The sequence below is a fragment of the Myotis daubentonii genome, chromosome 3, assembly GCF_963259705.1.
Source record: "Myotis daubentonii chromosome 3, mMyoDau2.1, whole genome shotgun sequence".
NCBI classification, from domain to species: Eukaryota; Metazoa; Chordata; class Mammalia; order Chiroptera; family Vespertilionidae; genus Myotis; species Myotis daubentonii.
This window is the reverse complement of record NC_081842.1, coordinates 143352764-143373861: the sequence shown is the minus strand read 5'-3', so window position 1 is coordinate 143373861 and position 21098 is coordinate 143352764. Positions and strand designations below refer to the sequence as shown.

The window sequence follows — 21098 nt, the reverse complement described above, 5'->3', positions numbered from 1 at the left end:
TGCACACGTCATTTTCTAGTTTGACGGTAAGCAACTTGAAGGGAGGCATCCTGATCCATGAAGGTATAAAAATGAAACCAGGTATCTCACTTTATCACAACTCCCTTTTTCACAGTGATTATAAGAGAAGCAAATGGAAGACCACCAACTCCGTGTCTCTTTGATGCTACTCACCCCTAACTGTCTCCTGACGAAGGGATGAAATTCCTAACACCCTCAGACTTACTGTACAGTATCCGTACTGACAGGGCAAACAGTCGTAAGATAGGCAATGTGGGGTTCGCTGTTGGCTGCAAAATTAATGCAATGTATTAGCAGCCCTGAACTAGACAAGGGTTCTAAATGGAGGAATTGAGGCAAATTTTAAAAATGGAAAACTGAAGGGCTGCAAAAAAGAAACAAAGGCCTGTGACGAGTGCTGGAAAAGCCAGGCAACAGTAATTAATGGGGAGGAAGCAAAACAAGATGTGCAGACTAACAAAGAAGGGGACTTGACATTCTCAATTCGTCCTTGGTAACGTGGGACCACACACACAAAAACTGAGAAAGTGGTTTTAAATGAAGCTCATGTGATGATGCCGAGGCTGCCACACTGTCTGGGTTGGTTTTTGTCAGTGTCGGCATGGAAATGGGGTGCTTTTCCTTACCTCCAGATGCTCTAAAATATAGGGCGGATTTGTCATGCCCAGCCTCAGCATTGCTCCCTCAGGAATCACTTCAACCAGCTTCCACAGCAGTGTGGGGAGATCAGTGCCAATATCTCTGCCATAAGCCCCTGTGTCTTCACTGGTCAACCATATCTCGCAAACACCCTCTGTGAATCAAAGGAGATAATGAACAAATCTGTTGCAGAGCTGTTTCCTTCATCATACAGCTGCTCACTCTTTTTAATGCACTATTTCTCAGCATTATTATGCAGGCAGTCTGGGTATTCAGTTGCAGGAAAAAAAAGCAGCTTATCCCATGGTAGCACTGGCTTATTAAGTTCATTTTATGAACACCGGAGAGTTACAACAATGCTGTAAATTATCAGCGCGTCCTATGGAGTGATTAACATTCACAGCCAATCAGTTCAACCCTGTTTCCTCCAAAGCACTTTGATCAAGACTAAGGCTGCAGTCCCATCACAGAGAAAACCTACTTTATTGAACAACAGAAGCCCCAGAACTGAACAGTTACTCTACAGAATAGGTACTATCAGCAGTTACTCACTAACCAGCCTGTCACCAACCCAAGGAAAAATGTCAAGTGTGGTTAAGGTTTAGCTCACAAATTATTAATTATGAGGCATCCATTTCTCTTGTAGTAACTATTCTAATTTGACTTCTTTAGTCAATTAAGAACAGAATGCAGGGCTTTGTTCAAAGAAGTTGGTTGCTGTATAAGTATTTGTGTCGGGAAACCTGCTTACTGACAGTTTGCATCCTATTTCCCATCCATGGGACCTCAGGCAGGAAAATGTCTACATGTTTTGTTGCCGTTGTTGTTGTAAACAATCCTGACTTCAAATAACACAGCCTACATTAACTTCCTTCTAAAAATCGAAAGGAAATACTTTTGGATAACCTAGTATTAAATAAAATGAATAAAACAGAGTTAGCAAGAGTTACCCAGGTTTGCATGGCACACAGAGTGCTTCTGAATGCACATTCAATTAAAGGATTAGCCTATTTGAAAAGGCCAAATGGTTCACAAGTCTCAACAAACAATAAAATGGGCCTGTGAAATGTGTTCACGCTGAAGTGATTTGTTGCTTCTGAAGAACCTCAACACACGCACAAGGCACACAAAGAAAGACCACAGCCTCAACCAGAAGTAAACGTTTCTGGTAAGAATCTTAAAATTATAATTTTAAATCGTTTTTAGTTGATGGAACAGAAGAGTTTCAAACATACATTAAATATTCCTAGCCAAGAGAGACAACAAATAAAACACATGGCTTTTATGTGAATGTAAACTGAAAACTAACAGAATATAGGAGTAAAAAGCAAAGAACTTCCCTTCCTTAATGTGTTCCACAGAGGGAGAAACATACATGAAGTTAAGATCTCCAATCACTAAGAGATGTAGTTATTAATCAAAAAACTAGCCAACCCACACAAAAACATGTTCCCTTTTCCCCACTTGTCTTTCTGAGACATGCACATCCTCACCCACACCTAAACAACACAGGAAATACAAGGATAGAAATAGGATTTTCATTTCCTGAAATTAAAGAAACAACTATCACAGAAAACAGGATATAACAAAACATAAAAGCTCCATTTAAGAAGTTGTCGATGTTTGTAGTATTTGAAAAGCAGTGGTGTTATGAATATATGGGTTTTCTTAAATTAAATTAAATACATAGTTCCAGAAAGGAATACACCTTTGTTTCGTTTTACTCAGATAATAAAGAAAATGTATCCTCAGAAGAAACAGTCTAACATGTGTATAGGCTCCCTGTGTAGTCTTATAATTTTATAAATATTCTTTGTCCATGGAGTAAATACTGTTCTATTTTTAAAAAAACGGATTGCAATTAGTGGCAACATCTTTATTTTAATATTACATATGCCATCAGACACTGGACTCATACAACCTTTTTTCTTTTAAATCTTATCACAAAATCCACTCCAGGAAAAGAGATGGCTAAGTAACAACATAAACAGATTTTAAAACACTCTGAAAGAGGTTATAAAAACAGGACATTATCCATGATTTTCCAGTTACTGGCATTTGAGCAACACAATATGAATATTTTAAAATGAACAGAATAATTTTAATTTATAATTTTTCCATCCAAATGGTTCCACGTTACGCCTTATGTAGAGCGAGCAAGTTCCTGGAACAGTGCCTTGCTGTTGCTAGATGAATATAGAAGGGGAAAAATCACTATGAATAGGAATGGAAATAACATCCAAGCAGAAACAGCAGCCAGCTCTCAAGCTGCATAGGTGGGGACCAATAGCCCCCTGGTGGGCTGAAACTTCAAATTAAATCACATAAAGAGGAAGCAGCTGTAACACTAAATCAGCAACAACAGGAATAATGGTCTTGATGTCTCCAAGATCAAGGCTGCTAAAGTGCTCTATATAATAGCAACCTGGCTTAAAACACAATGAAATGGGAGAACGTGTGCAAAATGTGAAACCCGTGGACTTAGGGAGAACTGTGCCTGGCCAATTCAATCCAAAAATTTGTCAAAGATGATTTTGCTCTTAATCAATGTGAGAGAGTACAGATTTTGTAAGGTTATATTTCAAGCATGAATGCTAATGAGAGCTGATCCCTCAAATACTTAGGATAGAGAGAGTCATTTCACACTAAAGGTGAAGCTAAATATGGAACCCCATCTGACATCCTTTTCCCTGGGAAGTCTTGTGATTACTCACAGGGCAAGCAGTTCCTGTCAGGTCAGCTTGCATATGAATTCACCAGGGAAACCGAAGGCTGGAGTCTGTAATCACTAATGGATATGGGGACACATGCATGCTTCTATCTGCACACTTAATTGGCTATACTGTGGACAGAAGTGCTTGCCTAAACAGCTTCATTCCTTAAGGACTTCAGTTATGAGCTCTATTCCTTTGCACATTCATTTCTTTATTCATCCATCAGACATTTATTAGGCCGTTACCTACTATGTGCCCTGCAGCAATTCCAGCTCATGACAGATATGGATTCATCATTAAACTTCTGTGATCTAAGATTGGCTGTTATCCAGGAGCTGGCAAGGGGACAGTGACAGACATCCTGGGGACTTCACATACATCCCTAATGGAGGTGGTGGAGGGGGGTGGGTATTGAAGAACACAGTCTTAGGAACCAAAATGAAGGGCGAGCTGGAAGTGGATATGACATCAGCCCCAATGAGATAGGCCCCGTCTGCAATATAATGTGGACTTTGATTAATACATGTCAGAAAAACAAACACATGGAAATGAAAAAGAGAAGCAAGCAGGAAGAACTGAGATAAGAGAAGTGAATGCCCAGTAAAACCTCCCATGCCTGTAAAAATAAATATATGCAAAAAAAGAGAGAAAGTAATGGCTGGAAAAAGTGGGAGACAAAAATTAGCTTTTAAAACATCCAAGGGGAAATTTTTACTTTTTCCTAAAATTGTTCATCTGCCTGCTTTTTTGTTCATTTTCCTTAAATTGTTCAGTCTCTGACTTCTAAGGAACCTTAGGTTCATCTGATCCTTTATCCTTTTGTTGTGTTAATTTTGGTAAAAGAAAAGCAAATACTATGAAGAAATGAAATGCATCTTGCAAGGTAAAAAACAACAACACAAAAAGCCTTTAAAAAGTTTACTTATTAGGATCAGTTATCATTTTACCCATGAATTTACTGATCAGCATGGAGTTGAAACACATAGCTATTTCCCCCTGAACAGAGAGCAACTCAACAGCTGGATTCTGATCTTTGCTCCATAGTAATTTGAGATGACAGAGGATGGAAAAGTAGGAGACATAAAATACAATTTTCTCAACAAAATAGTCTCACAACAAAGAAAATCCTTTTTGAAAAATCAAGCTTTGCCAAAACTCAATTTCAAAAGATCATGATTCACTATAATTTTCCTGTGTATGAGCTTCATTGTAATAAATTAAAATACTGGTAAAGACTGATTTCATCTGGTCCAAGGAGTGATATTTCTCTAGTAGCTCTTGCTCTATCATGGGGGAAAATTTCCACCATAATAAGTTGCTTCAAATGTTTCATCATGAGTAGAGTCTAAAAATAAAGATTACAAAAATATGAAAACTGTAAATTATGATTAATGGGATCAATCATTAAAGAACACTAGATGGCAAGAAAATTACATCAACTAAACATAATTAAAGAAAAACACCCCCAAATCTGTTAAACCTTTCTTCCTCAGAAGATGTGTTGCCCCCTTCTCCTGTCTTTTGCTCTGCCCGCCACCCTGCCTCCCCTTTCTCCTCTCAATTCCACCTACTATTCCTTCTCGACCACCCCAGTCCAGTCTTTCTGCTCCATTTTCTTCAAAGGCCAATAAGGAATATAAATTAAACATACATTATGTTATATTTACGCATGTGCATTAAATTTTCAGGTCTTAATTCCTGATGCTTTTTTTAAAGGGTCACAGTGCATATTAACTAGATTTTTATAGGCTCATTCTTCTTAAAAATAATCTTAGAAAATTCAGAAATAAATATGACCCTCTGTTTAAACACTTCAAAGGTCATGAAAATTTATTCAATGGAGATGTTTCGAAGTAATAATATCTATTTATAGGCAGCTTCTAGTTATTTAGCTTATTTATTTAATAGCAAATTAGACAATGGTCCCTTCTAATCCTATTACTAGACATCAAGAGTTTTATGTTTTCCTGTCAGATAAAAAAGGATTTAAATGACAATTTAATTAAAGATTGCCTCTTAAGAGGACCAACTAGGGCTATCTTATACATATATAACAATGACATATCACTGATAAAACCCAATTAATAGGCCACCCATATGAGATAATTATTCATTACCTAATTCTTCAATTATATCATGTTTATACTATTTTTACAAATTTGAAAGAATTATTAGTGACCTGAAGTATTTTTTTCTCTAATGTTTTCTTTTGAACAATGCTGAATTTAGAGGAAAGTTTCAAGAGTCCAACTTGAATAACCAATACTCCTTCACTCGGATTCATGTATAGCATTTTGTCACATATGTGAGCACTCAATCTCTCCACACCCACAAGCACATGGTATTTTGTATGTTCTTCCCCCCTGAACCCTTTGAGAATTAGTTGCAGACATGATAGCACTTTAAATCTAAATAAATCAGTGCATATATCTTCTAAGATTAAGAACATTCTCACCCATAATCACAATATAATTACTGTTCTTGACTACCATTGAACAACACTTTCACTGTAGTCAGACTGACTCAATTTTATTTCCTTGTGCAATTCATTTAGGCAATGAGGAAATAATCCTGTTAGCCAATGAGAAAATGAATTTTCTTTAGACAACATGGAAATGCAGCTTGAATGTTACAAGGTGTGTCCCATGGTCTCCTTTAACTTCTGCACAAGATGAATGTAGAAGTTACCCTACAGGAGTAGCTGGAGAGCACAGCAAATGAACACAAGTCTCTTTTTATTTAGAAGTAAAGACTTCCCAATTAAAGATAAATTCAGAAAGAGCAATCACTCATAAAATAATTAAACTTTAAAATTATCCTTTTTATTGCTTTAATAACAAGAGTTAACAAAGAGACAGAATTTCCAGAGCATCTGACATCTGTGATTATAGTGATACAAAGAAACAAACTTGTTGGCATAATTGATAATGTTGTAACTAAACAAAACCAACCTGTTTAAATTATTCCTTTTGAAAGGTCATAATTAGGAAGAATATTGTTTATTTCCATGCTTCTACACGAATTTGGAAATAATGGAAAAACAAAACAAACACCACAAAAGGAAGACACACTTTCTGGAAACAAGGCGTCTGATTCTCCAGCGTCCAAAATCTGCAACAAGCCTCAATGAGGCAGATTATCCTGAATACCACGGTGTGTTGGTTCCATACATGGGAGAAATATAGACAACAGCGTCTATGAATGGGCCCTCTGATGTTTCAGCAGGATGCGGGAAGAGATGATATTTTGTCTTTTAAAAAATCACAAGCTCAACTTCCAACAGACCCAGCATTACAGATACAAAAGGATGAAGGAAGAAGAAAAAAGAAAATAGCTGGAAACTTGCAGCGCAGTGCCTTTTCCTCAGAAAAGATAAATATTGTTGATCATGGCAATTATAGTAATTTACCTAGATTCCAAGACTAACTTAGAGAGATATAGAATAGTTTAGAGGGTAAAGAAGCAAAGGATTTTGCATTGTTTGAGCTACTGAACTCAACTACAGAATAAAGAACAAATAGAACTTAAATATTAAAAGAACACATTACTTTAATTAATGACTAACACTTTATGATCCTAAAGATCTTTCTCAAAAGTGAATTCCATAAAACCTACAGTCAAATATGACCTGAAAATCTTAGTTCCAATTAGGGAAATTTAACTTTGAACATAAAACTTGTAAATAATTATTGCAAGTATTTAAACAGCAAATACAGTTTTCAACTTTTACATTATATTCTCATGTTCAGTTGGAAGGTGCATCATAGGTATAGTTTAGTTGTTCTAATACAAAGAAAACATCATTCATTCATTTGTTATTACTTTGTGCCAGATATGTTCTAGGTCTTGGAGACAAGGTGTCAGCTCTCGTGAGATTTATTCAAGTTAGAGAGACAATAAACTAAGATAAATAATATAGATCAAGTAAAAATAAGTGCTAATAAAATTTTTTAAAGTGGGATAAAAGGAATGAGTAATAAAGTGGTTGAGAAAGGACATTGCTATTTTTGACACATTATATTCGAGGAAGACTCACAACAGCATGATACCTGAATGAACCAAGGTAGTAAGCCACAAAGATCAGTATGAGAAGGAAGAGCACTGGAAGCAGAGGGAATATAAGTACAAAGATGCAACATGAGCGTGATTATAGTTCCCACGAAACCACAAAGAGGTCATTGTGGTTGGGATGAGGTGAGCAAGAGGTGAAAAAGAATTATAAGATGGGAGCCAGTGGTGACAAAAGTTGTTGCAAGAGAGCAGAGCTTTATGAGAACAAGAATTACATGTTGACAACCTATTCACTGTCATATGTGATGCATATGCAATATGTATATTATATTTACTAGTGAAAGCTCTCAATAACTCCATGTTTTAAGATACTCTCATGCTTAAGCTCAAGAATATTTAATACAGTTTTAGAATCCTCAAAGCACTACATTTGGTAAATAAGAAGGAACAGAAAAAGAAATAACAGAACATAAAATTGTCCAGTCTTTTAAAAAGAAATTCATTTCTTTCACTCTTTTTTGAAGGGGGAATATATTACAATTGACTGAAATGAGTGAAACAAGACTAACAAATTTAAGGAGAAACAAGTAACAGAAATCCGAGACCATTAAACATTTATGCTTTCTAGCTGGTAGCACCTATAGGGAACTGAAGTGGTACCAGTATTTTATACCTCCTCCTTTCACTTCTTCCTTCTTTCCACCCAGCAGAACTTAAGTACTATTCTTGGGCCCCAACTTCTCACTTAGCATCAATTAGGTTGACATCCAAAAAACTAACATTTGCAACAAACTCAAAGAGTTTTCGAAGAGGTTGAACCACTGCTATAACTTCTGAAGGAAGGACAAATAGGAATAAGTAAGATAGAATCCTCTTAAGAGGCAGGAAGAGGAAATAAAAAGTCATTAAAGTTCATTGAAGAAAAAAGTATCTCACCCTCAAGGATCTACTACGCACACACCAATTGACTATAATAATAGACAGAATAATTCAGAACAGTTTTACTCCTTTTAACTACTATAATTGGCAACTGACCCAAAAGTAGGTTAGTTAAAATAGTCTTGTAAGGATAACCTGTGCCCTATAAAAGTTTGGAAGTCTTATGAAGATGGTAGTTGTGCCTTGACAAAAATTAGAATAATCAGAATAGAAAGTTCTGATACATACCTTAGATAGCAATAATTTAATAATCAGCTCGTTCTTGAATTTAAAATTTCTGTGAACAAAGCACTACAAACACTTGTAGGTTGTATTAATAACAGGTGATTTTAATATTGATTGCAATAGAATAACATATACCAATAACGAACTCTGTAACTTGATTATCCAGCTATGGTAATCAAAATTATATGTACCAACAGGTTTGTTTCTGAGGAGGAATGTGTAATATCCAGTAAAAATTATGGACTCTGGCCATGTTAATGACAACACAAAATTTTAATTAAAAGGAAATATTGTGAGGACTTCCATTTCTGCATACAAAGGATTAACTTTTACAGAAATTGCCTTAATGCTGTAAACAACTAGAAAATTTGACTAAATGTATATGAAGCCATGAGACAGGAATAACAGGCAGTGCAGGGCTGTGATTTTTTAGAGAAGCAAACAAGGTGAGTCCTATGATTGCCCATCTTACTACCTGGAGGCGCTTTCTAAGGCCACAGTGCAGAAGAGAGGAACCAAACAGAGCCTGATGATCTTGCTAAGTTGAGGAGACAGAGATTGTAGTACAAAAAGCTATAATTTACAGGATTAAATATTTAAGAGACAAAAGTTGCACAGAGATGAGAAAAAGTTGCACCCATTTTTAGTTGAGTACTATCTGGGCATGCATAAGAGGAAACTAAATCCTATGGCTGATGAAAGAATCACAGGAAAGTAGTGGACCAAACAATTCCTAAAAGTCATACAGGACCAAGAGTTTGTGTTTCTTCAAGACAAGAGAAAGCGTAGAATACACGAGTCATTAGATAGAGTCCTTAGGAGTGTATATGCCTTAGTGGTGGGGGAAAATTCATGTTAAACTAGAAGCAGCTCTGAACATACACTAACAGATCTTACAAGAAAGCCTCAAAAAAATCATACTAATTTCAAATAACTCTATAAAAGAACAAAGTCTAAAACTCTTTAAAGGAACATAACAAAATCCAATGTTCAACAAGATAAAACTCAAAGTGCCTGCCATCCAAACAAAACTTCACAGGCATTCAGACAAGAAAGAAAATATTGACTATGGTTATGATCAGGAGAAAATTTAGTCGGAACAGAGTCATAAGTGACAGAAATGATGAAATTAGCAGAAAAGGATATCAAAAGAGGTATTGTAAATGTGGTCCATGTGTTCATAAAATATGCATGTGATGAGAAAAGAAATAGATGTTTGTAAAAAGACACCATTCAGGAGATAAAATTAAAGACCCAGTAATAGAAATTATCCAAAATGAAGCAAAGAAAGAAAGAACACTGAGAATAAGAATGAACAGAGAAGAATAATATCAAGCCAAGCAACACATTCTTTAGATTCCCTAAAATAATGGTTGAATTTTCCAAATTTGATAAAAACTATAAACCATAAATTCAAGAAAATCAAACTCAGTAGAATAAACAAAACTAAAACCACATCCAAACACATTATAAACAAATGGCTTTTTTTAAAAAAAAAAGCAATAAAGAGAAAATTTTAAAAGCAATTGGGGTGGAGAAGACATTGTACACAGGCACAAAGATAAGAATAACAGAAACTTCTTGTGAGAAACTATGCAAACCAGAATGGAATGGAGAGACATCCTGAAAACACTGAAAAACTGTCCTAGAATTTTGTATTCCATGAAAATAGGAAAATAGCTATTCAATTTGAGGGAAAAATAAAAAAGTGAGACAAACAAAACTGAGAGAATTTCTTACTGACAGATCACTACTATAAATAATAAGGAAGAAAAGTCTTTAAATACAAGAAAACGTATTGTAGACGGGGGAAGGGGGGAAGCACTAGATGATACACAAAGGGAAGAGCAAGACCAGAAATGTTAAATGTGTGGGTATATATAAATGCTACTTTTTCTCACTTTTTATCTCTTTAAAATATAATTAACTATTTTAGGCAAAAACCAACAACAATAACAATATACTTGGGGGTCTACAATTTATTCAAAAAATTGACAATAATATAAAGAATATGAGGAAGGAGGAAATGAAAGTATACAACTATAAGATTAAGTTACTGTTATTTGAAGGTGGGTTGTAATAAGTTAAGCATGTATATTTAAACCTCAGAGCAACTATGAATGCATGCATGCATGAATGAATGAATGAATGAATGAATCAATAAAACAGAGAGGTATAGCTAACAAGGCAATAGTGAAGACAAAATGGAATCACAATACTCAATCTGGAAGAAGGCAGAAAAAGAGGAGAGAATAAGCAATGAAATGCTGGGAATTATAATGAATCACTAACTCCAGAGCAGACAGAAAGTGGAATAGAATCATAGAGGCTTCAACATTATCTTTAATTCTTTTTTATTAAAAAAAACTCTGAATTAAATGTGATAAAATATTAGGGCTTAATACAGTTGGTTAATTTTTTAAATGATGCTGGTTTCTATAGATTTTTATATTTTGAAAACATACTTTAAAATTTGAATGACAATTAATAATTCCTGTAATTAAATAAATATTGGTAAAGTCTCTTTTTTATTTTAGAAAGAAGCTAAATCAACCAATGAAGTCTGTGTGTTTTAAAATAAGTGGTTCTTGCCCTGATGGTGTGGCTCAGTGGTTGAGCATCGACCTATAGACCAGGAGGTCATGATTTGATTCCCAGTCAGGGTACATGCCTGGGTGGTAGGCTTGATTCCCAGCAGGGGCTGTGCAGGAGGTAGCCAATCAATAATTATTTCTCATCATTGATGTTTCTGTCTTTCTCTCCCTCTCCCTTCCTCTCTGAAATCAATAAAGAAATATATTTAAAATAAGTGGTTCTATAAGAGTAATTAAGTGCAATGACCTTTATTAAATTTTGTTATGTGAGGCTAATCTAGATAGCTGATATTAGGTACTTAAAAGTAGAATGCTAATTCTCCTCTGGCCTGAGGGAAAAACAATGACATTTAAAAATAACTGTGGTACATCTACACAAAGGAATACTACGCTGTGGTAAAAAAGAAGGAACTCTTACCATTTGCAACAGCATGGATGGAACTAGAGAGCATTATGCTAAGCGAAATAAGCCAGCCAGAGAAAGATAAATATCACATGATCTCACTCATTTGTGGAATATAATGAACATAAACTGATGAACAAAAACAGATCCAGAGGCAGAGAAGCATCGATCAGACCATCAAACCTCAGAGGGAAGGTAGGAGAGGATGGGGGGAGGGGGAGAGATCAATCAAAGGACTTGTATGCATGCATATAAGCCTAACCAATGAACACAGATACCAGGGGGGTGAGGGCATGAGTGGGGGGGTGAGGGGGCAATGAGGGGATAAGGACACATATGTAATAACTTAATCAATAAAGAAAAACAAATTAAATAAATAAATAAAACAGACAAAAAGAACTCAAAGAGGGAAAATTATAATTTCTTACCATCAATAATTCAACTTTTCAAAGAAAGAGAAAATAGAGTTGGTTGTGACACTGAGGAAAATAATAAACCAATAGCTCTGTTGCCTTGCCTTTTCCATTGCCTCCATTATTCCAACTCAGGGCTCTCAATTAGTAACCAGATACAACGTAAGACTTTAATAATTCTCCACCTGCAAGTGAATTAAGGCTATTTTTCTCTCTCTTCATTGTCTATCAGCAGGCCACTCACTACAGTTCACTAAAAATTGATTACACTAGATCTTTTTTGTTTTTGGTAGTGCAACTAACACAATACACTTTAGGGTAATTAATCAATGTAGTACTTGAATAACAAATACAAGATAATTTTAAGAATCAAAACTTTCTAGCCAGAAAATGTCAAAATACTTTATTACTTCATTTTACAAGCATAGACTTGAAGATCAGAAAGGTTAAGCAACTTGTCCAAAGTTATACAATAACTAATAGCAGAACAAGGATAAGATTTAATCTCTTCCAAAAAAGGAACTCCAACAAACTCTTTGATGTCAATTCAATGGCCCAAAAAGAACACCTATAATACTGTGGCTGTCCTTATGGCAAAAAGAGAACTACCAACCAAAATTTCAAAAGATAGAATTCTTTTGTAGCATTAGAAAGAAAACCAAAACAATGCACAAATAACATGTGAGATGCATTAAGAATAAAAAACTTCATTATCCTATATAATAAAGAGGTAATATGAAAATTAACCAACCCTCATGTCCTCACAACGTGGCTGCCTACAGCCAGGCCGGCAGTGGGGTTAGTGAGGGGTGACCAAACAACTGAACAAGCAGGCTGCGTGGGGCAACCAGGCTGGCGGGGGGGCCATGAAGGGTGACCAGGCTGGCAGGGGGGGCAGTTGAGGGTGACCAGGCTGGCAGGAGGAACAGTAAGAGGTGACCAGGCCGGTGGGGGTTGGGGGGCAGTTAGGGGCGACCAGACAGGCAGGCAGGTGAGCGATTAGAAGCCAGAGGTCCAGGATTGTGAGAGGGATGTCCGACTGCCGGGGATTGGGCCTAAACCGGGAGTTGGATATCCCCCGGGGGGTCCTGGATTGGAGAGGGTGCAGGCTGGGCTGAGGGGACCCCCGGCCCCCCCCCCCCATGCACAAATTTCATGCACCTGGCCTCTGGTCCAATATAATAGCCACAAACACATGTGGCGACTGAGCACTTAAAATGTGACACAAACACATGTGGCGACTGAGCACTTAAAATGTGATTAGTCCCAATTGAGATGTTCTATAAAGGACACAGATTTTAAAGACTGAGTATGAAAGAAGAAAGTAAATATCAAGATTTTTATATTGAATATAAGTTGAAATGATTATATTTTAAAATCTTAGAAGAGAAACTGAACCTGTATTTTTTTACTTAATGTGGCTACTAGAAAGTTTTAAATTACACACATGGCCCACATATTTTATTTTTAAAAAAATATATTTTATTGATTTTTTACAGAGAGGAAAGGAGAGGGATAGAGAGTTAGAAACATTGATGAGAGAGAAACATTGATCAGCTGCCTCCTGCACACCTCCTACTGGGGATGTGCCCGCAATCAAGGTACATGCCCTTGACCGGAATTGAACCTGGGACCCTTCAGTCCGCAGGCTGACACTCTATCCATTGAGCCAAAACAGTTAGGGCTGGCCCACATATTTTTATTGGATAGCACTGTAATCCTATCTAATAAAGAATTAATATGCAAATTGACCATCACTCCAACACACAAGATGGCCAGCAGAGGAGGGCAGTTGGGGGCGACTAGCCCTGCAGGGGAGGGCAGTTGTGGGTGATCAGGCCTGCAGGGGAGGGCAGTAGGGAGGGACCAGGCCTGCAGGGGAGGGCAGTTTTGGGGGAACCAGGCCTGCAGGGGAGGGCAGTTAGGGGTGACTAGGCCAGCAGGGGAGGGCAGTTAGGGGTGACCAGGCTGGCAGGGGAGGGTAGTTAGGGGCTATCAGGCCAGCATGGGAGGGCAGTTGTGGGTGACCAGGCCCATTGGGATTGGGTCTAAATGGGCAGTCGGACATCCCTCGAGGGATCACAGGTTGGAAAGGGTGCAGGCTGGGCTGAGGGACACCCCCCGCCCATGAATTTCATGCACCAGGCCTCTAGTATAGACTATAGAACTGTCTGAGATGAAGAACTGAAAGAACTAGCATAAACTTTAAGTCAAATTGTACTTTCTCCTAAATAATTAATCAAGAGAAACTAAAATTCTTTAAATAACATGATTGACAAATGTAAGATGCTATATCTTATACACTTTATACTTTAACATCAGACAAACCCAATTGAGAAAGGACCTATAAAACAACTATCCGGTCCACTTCAAAAATATACCAGTTACATACACAAAGGAAGACAGTGGTCCTGTCCCAGATTGGAGGTGAAGAGACTGAGGAGACAAGATAACTAAGTGTAATATGGGATCCTGGATTGCCTCCTGGACCAGAGAAAGAATATTATGGAAGAATGGATGAAATCTGAATGGGGTCTGTAGGTTACATAATAGTATTATATCAATGCTAACTTTTCTGAAATTGATCATTGTACTATGGTCATATAATAGATTAACATTTGAAATAGTTGGATAAAGGGTAAATGTGAACTCTTTGTATTATTTTTGCGACATTTTTGTAAGTCTGGACTTATTTCAAAATGTAAGTTAAAAAGAAAGACCAAGGCAGGGCACTGGTTACCAGGACAAGAGACAGAGCTGCATATGTGAAACCTTTGCTTCCTGTGAAGTTTAAGTAGGGCAGGCCCAGTCTTATGTCTAATGCAAATCAATAACCTATTTCCCTCAACACTGAGTAGAGCTTCCTGATTTAAAGTAGCGATTTCCAGGGTGCTTCTAAAAATTAACAACTTATTTTAAAAATCCACCAAATGAATGCATGCTTCTGAAAATAAACTTCAAACACTACATAAACAAAAATATTATATGCATATTTGCAATTAGAAAGTGAAAGACTACCTTTTGCAACATGTCACAGTGCTGCTGTTATCATCACCAAGCAGTATTTGTTAAGTAGTCACCACCAACCCCTACATGAAGTTTCCCAAGGCACATATACACAAAACTGATAACAGAGCTATGAAAGAGAAATAAAGAAACTAAATGTACAGAAAAGATTTGAGTTAACTATTTACAAATAGGCAAATATAACCCTGAGGAGTAGGCCAGGGAGATGTGAAAATGATTTAATCAGCAGGCTATGGGCAAGAATATGTTTTTGAGGCATTAAGCTTAAATATAATAAAGACATAGTACATTGCATCTGTACTTACTATGCATATATGCACTAATATAAAGATGAAACAATAGGGTGAGGTGTAGTGGTGTAAAGGTATCGACATAACATTTATATCTGAAAAAGAGAAGCCATTCACTGGCAGGAAACTCAGTCTTCTACAGAATAGGGCCGGGAAGCAGGTCTAGTGTGCAGCAAGAAAAGTCCAATTCTGCACAACACACAGGGCAGCTTTAACTGCTGGAACAAAAACAGTGGGATGAATGAGAGGGAAATTATCTGGCTTCCCAGTCAATATATTACAAATTAGCCTTAGAAAACCATGCCTTTCATCGGTTACTACTTAGAAAACCAAAGTTAAGATATATTCATGATCAAGTGTATCTTTTTAAAAGTCATTACCAATAAGCAATGATGTTATATACTTAAACTTAATAAAAAGTATGTATGACACAGAATTAAAGGTGTGGTGTTTTGTTTTTTTTAATCCAATGGCTTTATAGTATGCCTTGATGGTCAGAAGACAGTCTCTCTATCCAACTAAGGATACGAGAAAAGCAAATTCACAAATGAAGATAATCTGCAGAATATGATCTCAATTAACTTTTAGTCATGTTACTCATAGTAATTCTCCAAATATTATCTAATTGAATCCATGTGTGTTATTCTGAGAAGAAGACATCCCAGAAACACACTGTATAGTGTTGTGTAGCAGCAGAAGCAACTTGCATTTAAAAAAACAAAACAAGCAGCAGTGTAGTATTTCATGGTGTAGATGTACCAGTTTTTTAATCCACTCATCTGCTGATGGGCACTTAGGCTGTTTCCAAATCTTAGCTATGTTAAATTGTGCTGCTATGAACATAGGGGTGCATATGTCCTTTCTGACTGGCGTTTTTAGTCTCTTGAGATATATTCCTAGAAGTGGGATCACTGGGTCAAATGGGAGTTCCGTTTTTAGTTTTTTGAGGAAACTACATACTGTTCTCCACAATGGCTGCACCAGTCTGCATTCCCACCAGCATGCACGTACCATTTGCAACAGCATGGATGGAACTGGACAGCATTGTGCTAAGTGAAATAAGCCAGTCAGAGAAAGATAAATATCACATGATCTCACTCATTTGTGAGTGAGGAACAACATAGACTGATGAACAAAAACAGATCCAGAGACAGAGAAGCATCGATCAGACCGTCAAACCTCAGAGGGAAGGTAGGGGAGGGTGGGGGTAAAGAGGAGAGATCAAACCAAAGGACTTGTATGCATGCATATAAGCCTAATCAATGAACACGGACACCAGGGGGGTGAGGGCATGAGTGGGGGTGAGGGGGTGGAGAGGGAAATGTTGGGATAAGGACACATATGTAATACCTTAATGAATAAAAAAAAAAAAAGGATTCCATTTTATTTTTTAAAAAAAAGCAAACAAAGAACATGTTTTGAATGGGTGTCTACATCAAAATTCTACTCTCACCAAGAGATGAAACATCTCTAGCCCTAACTCTAGAAACGCCGGTGAGGCCTGCTACTGTGTGTCAAGTAGTCACAGCCATGCCTAGAACCACAATGCTATCCCATACTGAGACTCTGCAACTCTGAAAGCTATGTATTTATTTTACTCGTGTCACTGGGAATAGCCAGTTTTTAATCCACTTACTGATTGTTGGTTTTTTTCAGACTACTGTGACTAGTACCATAGTCCATATAATGCTTTGAACATTACTAGCATTCAGTAAATAACAACCAGCTTTACTATTAAAAATAAAAGTAAACAAGCAATAAATCTAGACTATGGAAATCTCCATTGACCATAGAACTGCTGTCAGTGACACTAAAAGCTATTTACATAAAAGGCCCTCAAATTACAAAATATGCAAATTATCTTTATGCAAGAAATGTACCAAATATTCTAAGATTCAGAGTGCTTAAAAATATTCACCCAACTGGGATGATTTCAGATTAAAGAAAATAAGGACTGTGTAATTATATACACTTACCTTGACAAATAGAAAGCAATCTGTGATTAGAACATAGCAATTAGTTACAAAATGCTTCACATGGATTTAATTACCCATCAGTCTACATGTAGCTTAATTACTTTTATCTCATTGCATCAGTAAAAGATTTCTGCCTGAGGCAACTGCCAGTCATATATTTATAAGGCTTCTAGACTTTACAGTGAATACATTATAACATGCAGGCAAATGTGCTAAAGTTACAGTTGCAGAGGCATTCTTCATTTTGAGTCTCTGGTTTTATCCGTAAATATCTCATTGCTTTCCTAGAGTCCACTATCATCTAGCTTTCACAGTGACAGTGTCACCTATTTGGCTAAATAACATTGTTGACATAAACATCATCTCTGTTTATCCTAATCTTGTAAGAGCTAGAAGGAAAGACCTTTAAAACCAAAACAATTATTTTATTGCCCTGGAGCAAAGGGTACTATATTCTCATGGGTAAGGTAAACACTGAAATTCAGAAAAGAGATGAGCCCTTTTCAGACAGCTGTAAGTTCAGAAAGACAGTGGGTTCACTGGATGGATGTTCAGTGATTCAGAGTGGGAGTTTTTCTCTCCTTAGGAAGACAACTCCATAGTCTTAAAATTCAGCCAACCAAGGTTTGATTCCTAGCTCCTTTGGGAAGTTATTTAATTGATCTGAGAATAAATAATGACCATCTTAATTTAACATAATTGCTAAATTCAATAACACAAAAAATACAGCTAGTGGAGGATGGTTCATAGCAAATCCTATATAATAAAAGGCAAATATGCAAATCAACCAAATGGCAGAACTACCAGTCGCTATGACACGCACCCACCACCAGGAAGCAGATGCTCAATGCAGGAGCTGATCCCTAGTGGTCAGTGTGCTCCCACGGGGGAGCACCGCTCAGCCAGAAGCCAGGCTCACAGTTGGCGAGTGCAGCGGTGGTGGCAGAAGCCTCTCCTACTTTCATGGCAGCACTAAGGATGTCTAACTGACAGCATCCCCCAAGGGCTCCCGGACTGCAAGAGGGTACAGGTCAGGCTGAGGGGACATCCCCCCCCAGAGTGCATGAATTTCATGCACCGGGACTCTAGTCCTATATAATAAAAGGGTAATATGCAAATTGACCCTAATAGCAGAACGACTGGTCGCTATGATACGCACTGATCACCTGGTGGCAGACATTCACACAGGAACTGCCCCCTGGTGGTCAGTGGACTTCCACAGGGGGAGCACCACTCAGACAGAAGCCAGCTCATGACTGGCCAGCGCAGCGGTGGTGGCAGGAGCCTCTCCTACCTCAATGGCAGCGCTAAGGGTATCCGACTAACAGCTTAGGCCTGTTCCCTTAGTCAGACATCCCCCGAGGGTTCATGGGCTGCCAAAGGGATGTCTGACTTCCAGCTTAGGCCCAATCCCCCTGGGGAGCAGGCCTAAGCTGTCAGTTGGACATCCCCTGAGGCGTCCTGCACTGTGAGAGGGTGCAGGCTGGGTTGAGGGATCCACCCGAGTGCACGAATTTTCGTGCACTGGGCCTCTAGTATAAAATAAAAGTTAATAGAGTTTGCTGGGTTCCTCCAGAAGGGGCCTGTGAGGATTACTTGATTTCATCAGAAAAAGGGGTTCTTTGGATGGAGCTCAGTAGAAAATACTCTCCCTCCATTTTTCTTTAGAGAAACACTTTTGGTGTTGGTTGGGAAATTAGATTCTCTAAGAAGTGAGAGTTTTGGCATTAAGGGAATCTGACTTCATCCTACTTAAATCATTTTTAAAAACCCTTCTGTAAAATAGGCAGGTCTCTGGGCCAGGTGGCGTTGTGTCAACTGAGCTTACAGAGATCTATGGAGCGTTCCTTTAGGGCTCATAAGTCATCAGGAGTCTCTCTGGAATTTTTTTACCCAAACCAGAGTTGCTTTTGTTTCTGCTCAAATATAAACAAAATTGATAAGAAAAAGAGTCTCAAGTAGTACTGTGCTTAAGAATCACCTAGAAAGCATTTAAAAAGTCAGGTGAGAGGCAGGGTGGGCAAGATTCTAACAAAGGATTCTGCAGTGATATCCAAGACTGTGTAACCTGGTGATACTGATAACCATACTAAGAGAAACGCTAGGTGAGGGCTCACAAGAATGTATGGCAACAAGTTAAACTATTAAAATCCTAAAAAACAAAAACAAAAAAAACCCAGAAAATATTTTTACACCTTAAAAATTTGTTAAATTCCTCCTTGAATTTAGTTAACACTCACACTATGATTTTGAGCTCCCCAATTACTGATCCCCAAAAGGAGTACAGGTTCCACATTCTTAAAAAGAGCTTGCAAATGGCTCAAGTATCACAAGAACACAAGGAACCAAAGTCACACCTGATGGTCTCAAGGGTCCAGCTTTTGAGGTGAGCCTAGCTAATCTGCAGAATAATGAATTTGCACTTAGAAAACTCAAGCTAATTACTGAGGATGTTCAGGGCAAAAACTGCCTGACTAATTTCCACAACATGGATCTTATGGTGACAAAATGTGCTCCATGGTCAAAAAATGGCAGACCATGCCCTGGCCAGTGTAGCTCAGTTGGCTAGAGCATCGTCCTGTGCACCGAAGGGTCATGGGTTTGATTCCTGGCGAGGGTAGATGCCCAGGTTGTGGGTTCAATCACCAATCAGGGCACATATGGGTGTTACTCACATTGACGTTTCTCTCTCCCTTTCTCTCTCTTCCAAATTAATGAAAACATATAATCAAGTGAAGATTTTTTAAAAAGGCACACCATGACTGAAGCTCATGTTGACGTCAAGACTACCAATGGTTTATTTGCTTTGTCTATTCTGTGCTGATTTTACTAAAAAATACTACAATATGATTCAGAAGACATCTTAGGCTCAGCATTAACAGGCCCACCAAATGCATAAGATAATGGAAATCATGACTGAGAGGTGCAAACAAAATGATTCCAGTTAGCAGTGGGAAGATATAGGAAGGCTGGCCGATCTATTTATCCAATCCATGTTTTTGTTAAAAAGGTCAAAATGCTGAAGAAGTTCAAGTCTGAACTGGGAAAACTCATGGAACTTCAAGGTGAAGGTAGCAGTTCTGGAAAAGCTACTGGGGATAAAGCAGGTGCCAATGCTGAGTGAACAGATGGATATGAGCCCCCAACCCAAGAATCTGTTTAAAATTCAGACACAATGATGACAAACAAAAAAACCTATTTGCAATTATGTTTTATTCATGTAGATGCCTCCAGCTCTTCACACAAAGACTATATAGCACATAATAAATACTCAATTAATATTTGCTAAAGGAAGGAAAGGGATGGGGCAGGAAGGAGGGAAATGCTTCAAATGTTTAACCTAGGCAAAGCCAAATTATTTTCAAAAAAATGTTTTTCTTTGTGGGTAGGAAATCATTTTTCAGAAAGTTTTCTAAATATAATCAAATGCCACAGAAACAGATACCACCACACATTTTCAGAAAGAACGTATTTGCTCTTTCATCCCTTTGTGTAGCGTGTCCCAGTAGTTCACACCCAGCTACAGAACAGCTTTGTCTGCAGAGGGCCAGCTGCCAGACCAGGGTTGGCCTCTCACTGGCCAGTGACAATGAGCGCAGTAATGGCTCTTGGGCCTTGTCTGTAAAATGGCCATAGTGACACTGGATGGTTCCAATTCAATGACAGGAAATTTTCCACGGAAAAAACAACAACATAGGACCTGATACCTGGCACAAGGGCAATTACCACACACAGTTACTTCTCTAAGCTGAAGTCGCTCCAAAGATAAACTACAACTAGAACGATATTAAATATACATCAATAAATGTATGAACAGAATGGTGACTCATGTAAGAGAAAGCTTTC

The 21098-nt window shown here is 37.7% G+C and overlaps 1 protein-coding gene and 1 pseudogene across 5 annotated transcripts in view; one reads left to right on the top strand and one right to left on the bottom strand.

Moving 5' to 3' along the window:
- CDKAL1 (CDK5 regulatory subunit associated protein 1 like 1) overlaps window positions 1-21098 on the bottom strand; it is a 684969-nt gene that overhangs the window by 276637 nt on the left and 387234 nt on the right. For all 5 annotated transcript variants that reach the window (XM_059688757.1, XM_059688759.1, XM_059688758.1 and 2 more), the window contains one exon: window positions 648-814. In XM_059688757.1, coding sequence (XP_059544740.1) covers window positions 648-814 — 167 coding nt within the window. The remainder of the gene's footprint in view (window positions 1-647; window positions 815-21098) is intronic.
- Window positions 6576-20415, top strand: LOC132231904 (small ribosomal subunit protein eS1-like; annotated as a pseudogene).